At 36.7% G+C, this 15083-nt stretch overlaps 1 protein-coding gene across 1 annotated transcript in view; it reads left to right on the forward strand.

The window, feature by feature from the left end:
* Window positions 1-9803, forward strand: part of polr1d (RNA polymerase I and III subunit D) — a 65088-nt gene extending 55285 nt beyond the window's left edge. Inside the window, exon 5 of the mRNA XM_065253843.2 lies at window positions 9502-9803. Within this exon, the coding sequence (XP_065109915.1) occupies window positions 9502-9546 (45 nt within the window). The 3' untranslated portion in view covers window positions 9547-9803. The remainder of the gene's footprint in view (window positions 1-9501) is intronic.
* Window positions 9804-15083: the final 5280 nt, after the last annotated feature.

Here is a 15083-nt window from a genome sequence, read left to right on the forward strand (position 1 = left end):
TTGGATCACAGATCTGAGTACACCACCCCCTTCAATATGATCCAAATTCGCATCCGATCGTCCTCAATCGTATTTATTAAGGTGTTTACATAAAGGCTTTTCAATAAGATTGAGCCATCGATACGATTACAAACGGATTTTTTGGTTGCATGTAAGCGTACCTATTGATAAGTTAGTGTTCATTTCCAGCAACCTTGAACTGGTCAAGAAAAAGTTCAGTAAGCCATAAAGTGTCATGCTATTCTTGTTTGAATCTGGAATTATAGTGCTAAAGCTGTGACTTAAGCCCTATTCGGACGGGATTAGTTTTACAGGGGGACCTTTGAGAAAATTGTGCTTCTCAGAGGTCCTCTGTGTTTTTAATCCCGTCCGAATCGGCCATGTCTGTGTTTTTCTCTGACGACCTCCGTAAGAATTCCAGAGCAATCTACCTACTGTTTTTCGCCGAACTCAGAGGTCCTCTGAGAAATTTAATCCCGTCCGGATGCAAATGTCTGTGTTTGCCCGCAATATGTTTTGAAAACGCGGTTCATTTCATGTTTTGGCCAACGTGATCTGCCGTAAGGTCTTAATAATGCGCGTATATTGTATTTCCTGAGTCCCATCAGATATGGATGTTTTTTCGCATTCGGCAGAATAAAATAATTAAATTAAGACAAGCTGAATATTGAACACTGTTAAGACTGGCCACTGTAATATCATTAACGTTATAAGAAACTCCGTTCAAAGTTGTTCAACTCCGGAATAGACCCTTTGCAAACACGTGACCTAGACCACGTGACGACTCCATGCTGGACGGCAAAATCACTGACGCACTAGGTTGATAAGTAATAGACGAGCGGGATTTTTGATTAGTTTTAAACAGTTTAAATATATATTACACTAAAATACATGGCTTCTTATATTAAGGAAGTTGTTGTGCCGTTATCGGTCGAGGTAGGGCATTTGGTAGGTCCTCACAAAAAGCGCTATTTAGAGAAGTTAGAGATAGCGGGACTGGATACCGACCCTTACCTTCTTCCTCCTTCAATTTTCACGGACCTCATTAAACGCCGAGTCTGCCCAACTTCAGCCCGCATGAATTGTACCACTATGTGGTAAACGGGATATCCCCATACACTGGTGCTGATCTTAAGGCTTTTAAAAGTCTGCAGAGCTGCCAACTTCTGAGTTCAGCTTGGAGTGAGATTTTTTTGGGGGGGGTTTGTGGTAATAATTTTTTATATAAGTCCTAACCATTTGCCAATTGATAATAGTGTGGATTTTAGCTATTTCTGTGTTAAATAGTTGGAAAAGACTGCGTTAAAATGGTTCACAATACAAATCGAATCATATTTTAAAATTAAATTAAAATAAAAGCTTTTACTGAGTTTAAATGCCTGAGATTAGAGTCTTTACTATTATTTTATACACTTCTATTATGCTTTCCTTCTGATAAAAGTGCCAAAAAAGTTCTTAAAATCTAATGATTAGGCTACTGGTCTCTGTAAAATGTATAACTGCAGATAACAGCAGCTTTGATTCAGTTTATCCACTGAGAAAGAGAAGTATACACGTGATGATTTGTGATTGGTGAAAGAGGGACTGTCACAATCAAATAAACAAAATGAGTAGTTTATATTAAAGGATAATTCCGGTATTTAACACTTTGAGTCTCATTTCTGGTTTGTTTTGGATGAACTACAGTGATGGACACAGAAATTTTGACAATGGGTCGTGTCTTGAGTTTTTGACTCATTTAGAAGCGTCTCTTGACTGCTTCAGAATGGAAGTCAATGACCATGCACAAACATGTCATTAAAACAACACTTAACGTTCATTTTCAAAACTGTGCTACTCACCGAGTGGTTCGTGGTGTTCGTTGATGATTAAAAACAAATATATTGGCGCAATTTATGATTTCAATCCGTGTTATTTGCTATAGTGGAACTATTTTTTCAGATACCTCACAACCACGTATATACTTTCGCTCTATATTTGAGTCTGAAGCGTTAGCACACTCCTGACCACTTGATGGCGACAACCACAACAGCCATACAAGTACGCTCGGTGTCTAGCGTGTAGACAGTCACAATCGAGCTCAACTTCAAACCGGTCACTGAGCCATCAAATATGTAGGGCTGTTCCTATTAACATTTTTTGAGCTTCGAAGCTCTAGTAGAAATCAAATTGAATATTTGAAGCTTCGGAAGGAGGGGCTGAACATATTTTTCTCTTTAATAAAGGCAGGAATCTCTGTGTGTGTCTGTCTACAGTTTTATTATGTGGCGGATGTGTTGCTGCGGACCTAAGGGAGTGTAGTGCCTTTTTTTCGTGCAATATGGACATGCGACACGTTTAGAATTAATAAACTTTAAAAATACTACAGAACAGCGCAAGCCGGAAGCGGCGTGCCTGTCACGTGTCCTGCGTGAACAGCATTAGTGAAACAAAACACAAGAGCAATACTTTTAATAAGGTAGCCTAACATTTTTCTAACAAACAAACATTCCCGTATCAGAAATAAGCAGCACAGTAATTACTGACAACGTAAAGGGTAGGCTATTTCAATAAAACAACGAAAATAAATGAACGAAGTTCAACAAACTGTAATAAAACGGTAGCATACTTTCAAAATCAAGTTTATTTATAACACTTACACCATCCAGTATGTTTTTTTCATCAGTAGAACAATAAAGAAGATATTTTGCAGAAACCCCAGTGCTCCGTCATGCAAGTCAACCGATCCGCACACTTTAAGAGCTAAAGCATATACATCCAATACAAAAGTAATCCCCCATAACTCCGTGTGACATATTGAAGTCTTGTGAAGCAAATCAATCAGTTTTTGCAAGAAACCGAACGTTATTTACAACACTATAAGCATGAATGCCACTGTCCGAGGCGATCTCTTCCACTGGTGGCGTTTGGTGGCTGTTGGCTATGGATGTTGGTCTCTCTGCGCCACCTATCGTGCGGGGGCGTGAAGCGCACTTCCTGCTTGGCAAAAGCTCTGCATTAACGCTGTATATTTATATATATATATTCGAATCTCAAAACTGAAAATCGAATGTCAACCCACGTAACAAATATTTGAATATTCTTGTCCAGCCCTACAAATATGGGAAAAATTTCTTCTGAGAGAAACCGAGCGAAAAAACTACAACCACATATAAACAGACCCTTTTCTGTTTCCCGGCGGCGGAGTGATATATCAGCGAGCAATGAGTCTTCCAAGAAAAGTCAATGGAATTTTACAAAATGCCAAATAAAACACGACAGAAACTGTATTTCGCTACACAACTTGTTTTCAATCATCAACGAACACCACGAACCACTCGGTGAGTAGCACAGTTTTGAAAATGAACGTTAAGTGTTGTTTTAATGACATGTTTGTGCATGGCCATTGACTTCCATTCTAAAGCAGTCAAGAGACGCTTCTAAATGAGTCAAAAACTCAAGACACGACCCATTGTCAAAATTTCTGTGTCCATCACTGTAGTTCATCCAAAACAAACCAGAAATGAGACCCAAAGTGTTAAATACCGGAATTATCCTTTAAACTAAAGCAACAGATAATGTGTATGTCAAGACCATATAATTATATTTCGTATATATTATTGTTTATAGATGTCAAATATCAATTGACTTTTTCTCTTTTATTAAAACCTGTCACCGCAAACATCACGCAGGCTTGTACTGCTTGCAAACATGCACACGCGAGTGATGGTTGATTAAAATTGCTGTTTTCTGAGGGTATCTGCGTGCGTGGAATCCGGGCAGGTCTCTGCTTTACATCCAGACCTTGACGCTTTGTGTGTTCGACTGGTGCGGAGCTGACTGATCGGCGTATGACATCAGAGTAACGCAAGAGCAAAGGTAAAGGCGGACCCTTTTGTAACATTTCGACTTGCTCTCGCGGTACTCTGATGTCCTCGCTGCCGAACTTCCTGCGCAGCGCCACATAAAGTGAAATGCTCTTTGACTCTTTGCAGCAAAGTACTAGCAACATGAGAAGTGGTGGCACGCAAAAGACAGTGAAGGTACGCTAAAATATAAAAGTGTCAGTACTGCGAGCACTGGTTTAGCTACTTACATCGTGAAAATGGATGTGTGGCGTGAGAATGGGGTCAATTGCGTGGGTCTCACGGTGAATGCGTGAGAGTTGGCAGCTATGAAATGTATGGTGTCACTGCAGCATTAAACAATAACATTCATGTAAAAATAATGTATTTATGCCACTTTTCTGTAACGGTAGGTGCATCATAGCAACACGAAATAACCATTTTATGACCCTAACGAACACAAACACGTACTTGTTCGGCTTGCCGTCCGTCTACAACATAGCGCTTCCGACGTCCGTCATGGCGTCCATAATTTGCGCGAGTAGAGCGTGACGTCACGTGCAAGGGGTCTATGGTAATGTTAATTAATAAAGATAATAAATTGTTATTAATCATTATTTCTTCATTTCTTTGGGTTTATTATAAGAAGGCAGTTATATAAAACACGTAGGCTAACGTTACTTTAGTAGGATTTGTTTATTTTATTTTGGTTTGTTAAAATTTAATTAATAAATTACATGTTCTGTCATAATTTTACATTTAAAGCAAAATATTAAACATTACAAACACGCGTATCCAGAGCACGTGTTCTTCTGCAACGCCCAAATGCATGAAACAGACACTCCCATCTCTGGAATAGCCTGCATCATTTTATTCAGCAAATGTATGTTAATGGACTACAGTATGACACAAAGTAGCGAAACTCTGGACCTGACATTTAACCTCACAGAAATCTGCTCACTTTAGTTAAATTGTGTAACCATTTAAATAATTGCAAGCCTTAGAAACACGTTAATGATAAACTTACCCTATTTAAATTGCATATTAATCACTGAATCGCATGCGAGCCGAACCGCGGATCCGTCACAGCACTACCCAAAGCTTCAGATGAATAGCACAGCAGCGGCCGGTGCAGTCGACATGTATGTTTGCGGCAGCGCGCGCGGAGCAGTTAACGTCACGAGTTATGTCGTGGGGAGGTTGTAGGTAATGTAGGGAGGGGAATAACAGCGAGCTCATCAGACGTTTCATAAAAATAAAAAAATTTCACGAGTCGCGCGGCTCAAGTCCGAGTCGAGTCTAAAGTCTTTGAGGACGAGTCTCAAGTCGAGTCTGAAGTCACTGTGTGTGCGACTTCGGTCGCACTCGAGTTCGAGTCTCAAACTCGAGTCCCTATCTCTGATCTCCCTTGACTCCATCCACTACGTGATGCAACATGATCCTTTCAAATCCGTTTACAAGACGAATGCTATTGTTAAGCTTAATAAAAAAAAATGTATATAGTGTTTTAAAAATTATGAAAACATCTGTAAACATGCGTATAGAGTAGGGGTGCATCGGTATGGTAAAGAATCAAACCTTCCCCTTAACCTCCCACCGTTCGGCATGCATGTGCACCGCGGGGCACCGTGTTTGATTTGACCACACATTTCTAATATAGTTTGGTGAAAAACAATGCATAAAACCGCTAATGTATGGTACCGAATACGCTCCGCATGTGTTTACATGAAAGTACCTGTCCAATTAACTCATAGTATGCAAATCTGTAGCCAACCTCACAGTTCCTCATTGTAGAGGCACCCAGGCCAGCTGACAGTCTTGTCTGGGCTTGGGACAAGATAATCTTAGAGGGCCCCCCGCCCCCCTACTTTTTACTGGTAAGAAGACATTTGGCATTATCAGATTCAGGACCCGTGAATATTGCATTATTATACATTGTATTCAACATTTATATAGTAGTTGAATGTAGTACTGACACTACTGTATATACTGACACAAAATAACTTTCATTTATATTACGTCAACCCCCTCTTTTGAAAACCCCAAAAAAGTCATAACCAAACTAAAATTAGATACAGTTCATGAAGCCTTTGCACTAAAAGCATAAGCTTATCTTAGCACACCATCAAAACACAACAAATAGTGGGATTAAAACCATGTTTTTGCTACAAACTCACTTTATAACAGAATTCGAGTGTTTTAAATAACCATATGTGAGCTGATGTGGCTTTGGATCATAAAATGAAATTATAATACAAAATGTTATTGTATTCTACAGTGCTAAAGGCTAAGTTTATAAGCGTTGCATTAAGGATGTATCTGTACAAATATAAATTCTCATAGATATTCATTAAAATGGATCTAATTAAAAATCTATGTGGTGCGCAGGTGGTCTGTATACAGTAGTTAGTAAAAATATCAAAATTTATGTATCATTTACAATAGATAATCTGTAATGCATAAAAAGATTTTTATTTAAAATTAGAGCTGTGTGTAATACTGAGAATAGTGTAATTTAATTTATATTGCTATAAATTGCAACACCTCTCCCTTTGCTTTTTGGACAAGGCTCAATTTTATGACTGTAAGCTTGGGGCAAAACTCACTAAGAATATTAATTCATCTTCCTGGGTTTTTTCTACATGTACTGTGACTTATAAAACACTGACACAGTTCACAGAGTTTAGACAAAGGGGGAACTGCCTTGAAAGACTGAGCTTGACTTACACTGTAAGTATGGAGCGTTTTTGCGGACAATATTAAAAGCAAATTGCGTTTCCTACTTTGGGTGTAAAAACTGTACTTAATTCAAACGAAAATGCAAACTGTTTGCATTTCCATTTATGCAAATACAATATATGCCAAATTTCAAATGTTAAATCAAAGTCCATTTGCAATTTAATTGCCTATGTCTTTCGAGTTATGACCCTGCCATATTTATAAAACTCATACTTTTGAAACCGTGCTTATTTGGTTAATAATGGCTGCAATATAACCTGCAATATGTTATATGAGGTAATGTATAATTTAATGTATACATTTTGGAAAGTGCAGGCATTGGAAACGCAAATGCAAAGGGGATTGTTATAGTGTTGTCAAAATTATCGATATTTCGATACATATCGATACTGAAATTTTCAAACGATTCCAATATTCGTGTCCCGCGGAATCGATACTCCGAGACGAGCTGCGAGTTGTTTTTTTATGTAACTCTGCAAACACCAGCTGCGCATTCTCACTCTCTCTCTCTTTTTCTTTTAAACGGCGCCGCACACACAGTGCACGTGAATGCAGTGCTCCGCCTCCTCTCCTCATCTCGTTCGCTCTGGTTTAACAGTACAAGAAAGCCAAGCAGCATTGCTGTGTGGAGGTTTTTTCGGATGCGAGTCAAATAAACATGCGAACCCGAAGGACACAAGTGAAGTAAGCCAAATATGCGTTGCTACAGAGCCGTGTGCTAACGGCGCTAGCAAAGCACTGAAGGACCGACAAAAAAAAAAGTTAATGAACCCAGGTACTGTTGTGCTTTAAGTTCACAAAAACACGTCATTTATTAACCCTCATGTCGTTCAGTGAGGTATATTTTCACATTTACACTATAATCTGTTTATCATATAAATGTTAATGTATTAACATTAACAAACAAAAAGCAATGCATTTGTTTAAGTACTTGTTTATCTTTTTTTTACTATGCTAATGCTCACTAGAGAAAAACTAAGATAATGCTGCTAAATTATTCTTTTTTTTACCTTGAATGCCATTGCTCTAATTAATTTTTTAAATTGTAATATATTTTATATTTTGCTTAAATGTTAAATATATCTGCTGTTCATGTTCATTTATTAGTGTGTTATATGATTAGAATTTTGTCCTGTTTTTAATATAAAGCACAGCAATGAGATTTGAGAGTGTTTCTCCCTTTTCAGAAAAAGTATCGGAATCAAACCAATAATTTTGGTATTGTGACAACACTAGATTGTTATTTCATTTGAGTTTGGCAAGATCCTTACTAGGGATGTCCCGAACCGATATGCAGGATTGGTATCAGGTCCGATCCGGGCTTTTTGTCTGGATCAGACATCGGATCGGGGACAGACAACATGACTGATCCAATTCCGATATGTGCGTTAGCCGTGGTTGTTACTGACAAGCTATTAAAAGGACAACGTATTATAAAAGCACCATAAAAAAGCACCATTTATGCACTATATTCAAAGTCTTTAAATACACTCAATAGCTTCATGTGAAGGAACAAACGCGCATTTAAAAATATTTTAGTTCAAGGAAACACTGTAACTTACTCGCAAACTGAGTTAATAATCCACTGGTGAAGCGGACGAATGAAACGCGTCATTCACACACGCAAACACAAGATAACTGTAGGCTATTTTAAAGATCTGATTTTATGAAGTCTCAGTAAGCCGTTGTATGGATGCAATTCACTTTGTGCTGAGCACCTGGCACTTCTATTCTTTTTGTGTTTTAACAGTTATAAACTTTCCATTGCTGTGTGAGGATTCTCATGAGAGGATGCTTCAAGTGCATCAATTTTGCACCCAGAAAGCCCATAAACGACCAGAAAGCCCAGTATTATAAGACTTAGGCGCATCAATTCTCTACCCAGAATGTGCATTAAATTTGCAAAATTCATTTGCAAATTGACTTTGAAATTTGGCATGTATTGTACGTTCACTTAAACGGAAATGAAAACAGTTTGCATTTGCGTTTGAATTAAGTCACAGTTTTTACAACCACAAATAGGAAACGCAATTGCAAATACAATTTGCAATTCCTTTTTAATATTGTCCATAAAAACGCTCCATATGTAAGGGTGCGTCTCATTTCTCTCTTACCTCTCCCCCTCGGTTTTGCGCGTTCATGTGAGGGGAAGTGGCGTCTCAATTCTCATTTTGATCCAGGGCTAGGGCCAAGGAGTAGGGATACATAGCCCCTGAAACTAATTGTGATAAGGACCACACTTGAAAGAGAGGGTTAACCGTTAATGTAGGAACTTCTCAGGAGTACCGGCATCAAGATTTTTTATGGGTGAATGTTGAACTGTGAAGGAGTCACACAAAAAACGTTATTTAAGCAGTTGAATTGATATTATATTATGACACGCATGTTTTATGATACCTTTAATAAAATGTTCCAGCTGTTTTAATTGTAATGTTTTAGCAGCTAAGTTATGCACTATTTGTTGAGCTCAGCTCAGGCAATAGAGACCACAACCAAAGACGACTGCATCTTCTTTGTTTATGTCAACGCTTGTCGCCTCTGATGTAGCAGCCAGTTGGCGGCAAGAGAAGATGACACAAATGGTAATCGAGTGGTGTCTCGTTTTTTTAGAGGAACGATCTGTCTTACCCCTTCACTCGGTTTTGAGGGGCAAGGGGAAAACGAAGACAAAGGGGAAGGGGTAAGACAGAGAAATGAGATTGGCCCTAAGAATTTGTTCATATAGGTCTTCTTTTCCGAGATAGTACACTGCTGCCTTATTCAGCTGAACCACAAGCTCTTGTGGAGAACTTAATAGGTTAGCATTAAAGTATTGTAACCTAGTATTGTTTGCGTTTTATGTGTATATGTATGTGCTCGTTTTGAAATCCACTTTTTAGTGGTATAGATATTATGCTGTTACATTTCTGAAGTAAAATAAAATTCTGTATTTTAACAGGCACGGATGAACACTTTTAAGAATGGAGAAGAATCGATGGAGTAAAGCCGACATCAACACTCGATACACTACTCTGATGATCTCAACTGGACTAGAATTAACAAGGATATTAACTTTATATTGATGGAGTACTTATAAGTCTTTGTTGTAGAACAACAATCCAGCCCTGTTTCCCACAGTTATTCTTGTTTTTGTAGAAAAATATCTTTTGGTACAGTATAATCATCTCTGCAAGTGATCCATCACCCTTAGGCATTTTTTTTAATAAAGTTTAAACATGCAGAATATGCTAAACCACAAAACGAATTTAAGTGATTGTTATATCCGGTTCTCTTTCATTTGCAAATTGAATTTATATTGAGACTAATCTGAATAGTAAAATATTCATTATACATTCATGCTGCCTTCTCAACATTTGAAGAGTTTCGTTGCAAAAGGAGATAATTCAGTTTTTTTTAATTCTTCAGAAATCTCGTTTTTTGGTTGTGCATTCCAATTAGCATCAATTCAACTGCAGTTGGTTTGTTTTGTTTAAAACTTCATAACTTAAAAAATACAGCTAAGTAGCACCATAAAACAAAATAATAACATAATAACATAAAAATAAACATGTTTGACAAAAATGTAAAAAAAATGGATTTATCTCGTTTTGCAACAAAACTCTTCATTTGTAAGAAATGTACTTATCAGGTGAATTTGAAAGTGAAGTGAAATGGAATTATTTGTAGGTAGGAGTAGGGCTGGACAATAATTCAATATCGATATGTTGTGGTATATATTTTTTCAATAACGGTGATATGGCCTCTAAACACATTTCCGATATTCCGATATAAATTATAGCGTCCTGTGCCACGTCTAAAAACACGTGTTAAACGCCAGTCAATGCGCTTTTTCCTTTAGAGCGCGTGGCGTCTTTCGCAGCTAAGCAAAAACGTAATGCCTAATCAATTTAAATCGCTCATCTGTGCCTCGCGTCAAATCATATTATTGTTATTATGCGATCAATGAATCTAGTGTTTGCTCAGAGAAGAGCTGTCACCCAGAATACGAGAAGGAGGTGGGGGGTTAGTTCACGTCAAGTCACAACTTCCAATGGTGACACCGTATAGGGCAGTGTTCTTCACTCCCAATCCTGGAGAGCCGGTGCCCTGCAGAGTTTAGCTCCAACCTTAATCAAACACACCAGCAAGCTAATCAATGTCTTCATGATCACTAGAAAATCACAGGTAGGTGTGTTTGATTAAGGTTGGAGCTAAACTCTGCAGGGCACTGGCTCTCTAGGATTGGGAGTGAAGAACACTGATATAGGGAGCAGGGCCGGCCCTGGCCAATTTGCTGCCCTAGGCAAGATTTCACCTGGTGCCCTTTAGAATCACAATTGTGTTCCAATCATTTTACTCATAAACTTATACAGAAACACAAACTGCACAGCTTTGTCTTGTTTTTCTTTATTTTGAAAATATTTTGGAAACAAACACACACGCACGCACGCACGCACGCATATTGTGGCTATACTGCACTGAAGCGGCAGTTTAAAATACAAACCCAGAATTTAGGGAACGTCAAGAACAAGAAAGCGGAAACAACAATCAGACCGAGATGCGGGATTTACATAACGTTACACGGACCATGTTTAAATTTCAATGTTTCTGGACAGAAATACCAACTTGTTCACTTTGTTTGGTATTAATAAGCTGCGCATTGGAGTGCTGGCTGCTCCCCGCGGTGCTGAAGACCAAGACCCGCTCTGACGGAGTACTGGTGGCACATATGCACAGATATTTAACGTGCAATCTCTTGGAAAGCGGACAAGTCATTAGTTGGGTTAGTAAAATAACGAAACTATAGATTTTAAATATAAGAAAAAAATGTTTTTGGTAAAGAGATATTTTTTTTTAAAAAAGGTTAAAAATGCACAACTCTTCTCAAGTGGAAGAATGCTATACTTTTCCTCTTACGTGCAACCTATCGGAAAGCGCAGATGAGTTTGTTGGGTTAGTAACGAAATTATAGATTTAAGTACAAAATAGTATTTATATAAAGAGAAATGTTGAAATAAAAAGTGCAGAACTCTTCTTAAGTGAAAGTAATAAAGTAAAATAACGAATAATAATTATATAATAACGAATAATAGTTTCCAATGGGTTGCACGTAAATATCTGTGCATGTGCCACCAGTACTCCGTCCGAGCGCGTCTTCATCACCGCGGCCAGCACTTATTAATACCAAAGTGAACAAGTTGGTATTTCTGTCCAGAAACATTGAAATTTAAACATGGTCTGTGTAACATTATGTAAATTCTGCATCTCGGTCTGATTGTTGTTTACGTTTTCTTTGTCTTGACGTTCGCTGAATTCTGGGTTTATATTTTAAACTGCCGCTTCAGTGCAGTATAGAGCTATTTAACAAGCACGATCTTCCGAGATACTATGCTACTAATAATTCATTAATAACTGCTGTTTTCTTGTGCAGAATTAAATATTTATAATGTTTATATACATATATTAAAAAATAATAATTTGGGCGCACGGTCGTCCCAAGGGGTTTGCGGCGCCCTTAGCATTTGCCTATTCCGCCTATGCCCAGGGCCGGCCCTGATAGGGAGTGAGAACAGGAGATGTAATGCAACACAAAATGAACTTCGGATGAGAAAAATCAGATTCACGTGTTAAAAAGGGGGAAAGAAACTTGCAATAGATAGAAGTATGTAGACAGTTATTGGTACCGTTATGAGTATTTATTATGTACAATGCTAGTATATGGTTATGCAACTTGCTATGCAATTACAAATAGAGCTTTGATGTTTCTGTCCAACTATCTTATGTATCATTAAATAGCCTATTACCATTCAAAATTTTTAGGGTCACTTTCACTTAGGATATTTAATACAAATTTTCCACATATTACTATAATAGTAAATTGATCAAAATTATGGAACTATGAAAGTTAATACTGTGACTGTAGAATTTGTTATTAAAATGATCCATTAGTTTGAGACCCCTGTATTACAGCCTTTATCACTGACTGACATTCAGATGAACCTTATTAATATTAAAGGTGAGCCCTAAAGTCTAATTATTAGACAGTGAGTTTACATTAAATTTTGTATGAAGGCTTAATACAAATAAAAAATGAAAATCAATTTATTTATACCATTTTTATTTTTATAAATATTATATAGTTTTATAGGAGAAGGCTTCATAGACTTGGTAAATTCATTTGTTTAGAAGTTTTTATACAGGCATTCATTTTGGGCATTCATGGTACACCGTCGATAAAAAATTTGGCCATATCGTCCAACCCAATACAGTGGGATACAAAAAGTATGTGAACCCCCTAGGAACAAACTGATTTTCTGCAGTGATTTGCCATAAAATGTGATCTGATCCCAGGCCTGGATTGGCCATAAGGAAAACCGGGAGAATTCCAGGTAGGCCAGTTTTATTTTTTTGGCTACGAGGGCCGGTGTTGTCATGCGCACTTATTCAGCCCCACTCGCTTAATTTGCACACTGTAAACCCGGATAAGTTCTACTAACTCAAAAAAGTTGAGGCAACTGATTGCCGATATTTTCCTAAGTTTGACAACTTAAAAGTTTTGAGTACTGACAACTTCAATTCAAATAAAAAAAATTTTTTATCTAAACTTAGATAAAGTCTTATATAAATTAAATTATATAATTTATGTAACTTAGATTGTAGTAGTAGTTTACTTAAAAAAGTTTTGATTGCCTTGTTTTTCTTAAGTTTCCTGTACTCAAATATCTACATTTTACAACTTAACAGAACACTGTAAAACCTGACAAGTTCAGAGTACTCAAAATATTCAAGTAAACCAACTACCATTTAATTTTGTTCACAAATCACAAAAACATATCATGTGACTCATGAAATTTTGATACCAGTGAAAGTGTGTTGAGACTAGTGTTGCATGATGCACCGATACTTCAAAAGTACCGCGATGCTCGTAATTTAAAAACGAAACGATTCCTACATTTATTAGTATGGATACTTCTAAGAACGACCGCATTGTAGAGACGCATTTATACAGAGTTCCACTCCACTTACATGCAATGATAAAAAAATAATTAAAGAACAAGGTGGCACACAGACAATTTAGATAAATAAAAATGAAGGGAAAGAACATGAATTCAGAAGCATAATTCACCTAATATAATTAACTTAAAGTTAGAGATGTAAATGGATAAAGTTGAAAGTAAATGTAAAAGTAAAAGAAAAAAACGAAGAAAAAAAAACGAAAATAAAGAACAGCATATAAGGATAAGTAGACTTAATGTACTATGGGATAATGAGAGAAAAACTGTCATTGTAACATCAAAAGGTCTTTCAACAGTTTTTTTTTTAAAGAGAAACAGTGTAGACATGGATCTTAAGGACAAACTTAATTCACTCCATAGTTGTGGACCTCTAAAACAAAGGTCAGTTTTATGACCTGAAGTTCTAGAGAACGGTAAGACAAAATTAATTTCACTATGCCTTGTATGATGGATATGAGTATCAGAAATAAAAGTAAAAAAGTGTTGTAATGTTTGTGGGAAATCTTCTCTCTTATAAATAAACTTATGCATAAATATACATGATAAATAGACATTAACTTTTTCAACTGATAAAATGTTATATCTGAGAAATAAAGGTGCGGAAGGAGCATATTTAGAAGAGTGGGAGATCATACGCAAGAACTTCTTCTGAATTTTAGAAATTTTAGCAAGATAAGTGGGAAAGGTAGCACCCCAGACAATATTACAATAGTTCATAAAGGGAAATAAAAAGCTATAATAAAGCGTTAAATGCGCAGATGAATGGATTGAAGGAAAAACAATTCTTAGTATATTTAACATTTTAGAGGATCTTGTACAGACTAGATCAACATGTTTGGACCAATTTAAACCTTCATCAATCATAACACCTAGAAAATTTGTTGAAGCCACTTGAGTAACTGGTACTCCGTCGATTTCTACACCAGCATGTTCTTTAGGATATAATTTATTAATGTTGTGAAATATCATAAAATAAAAATTTTTAACATTGAGCGTTAGCTTATTTGTATGAAACCAATTAGATAATATTTTTAACTCGTCATTAACATGTTGAATCAAGGTGACAAAATCCTCACGTACTGCAATAAGATTAGTGTCATCTGCAAATAATATTGGTAGGAAATGATCACAACAAAGAAATAAATCATTAATGTAAACTAAAAACAATAAAGGACCCAGGATAGAGCCCTGAGGAACCCCAAATGAAATTTTAGAAGTTTTAGATAAGAAACCATTAACAGAAACCAATTGTTCTCTGTTAATAAGGTAATTACGGAACCAAACTAAGGCAGTACCCTCCACTCCATATCTATTAAGCTTAGAAATCAAAATATCATGTGAAACCGTGTCAAAAGCCTTGCTCAAATCAAGGAAGACACCAAGAGCAAATTTTTTATTATTAAGGGCATTAAATATATAATTTACAAGCTGAATTAATGCATGTTCTGTTGAATATTTTTCCGAAACCCATATTGATGTTCATATATAATGTTATTAATAATTAAATGTTTATTCAATCGTTCAT

Source organism: Paramisgurnus dabryanus, chromosome 16, assembly GCF_030506205.2.
Source record: "Paramisgurnus dabryanus chromosome 16, PD_genome_1.1, whole genome shotgun sequence".
Classification (NCBI taxonomy): domain Eukaryota; kingdom Metazoa; phylum Chordata; class Actinopteri; order Cypriniformes; family Cobitidae; genus Paramisgurnus; species Paramisgurnus dabryanus.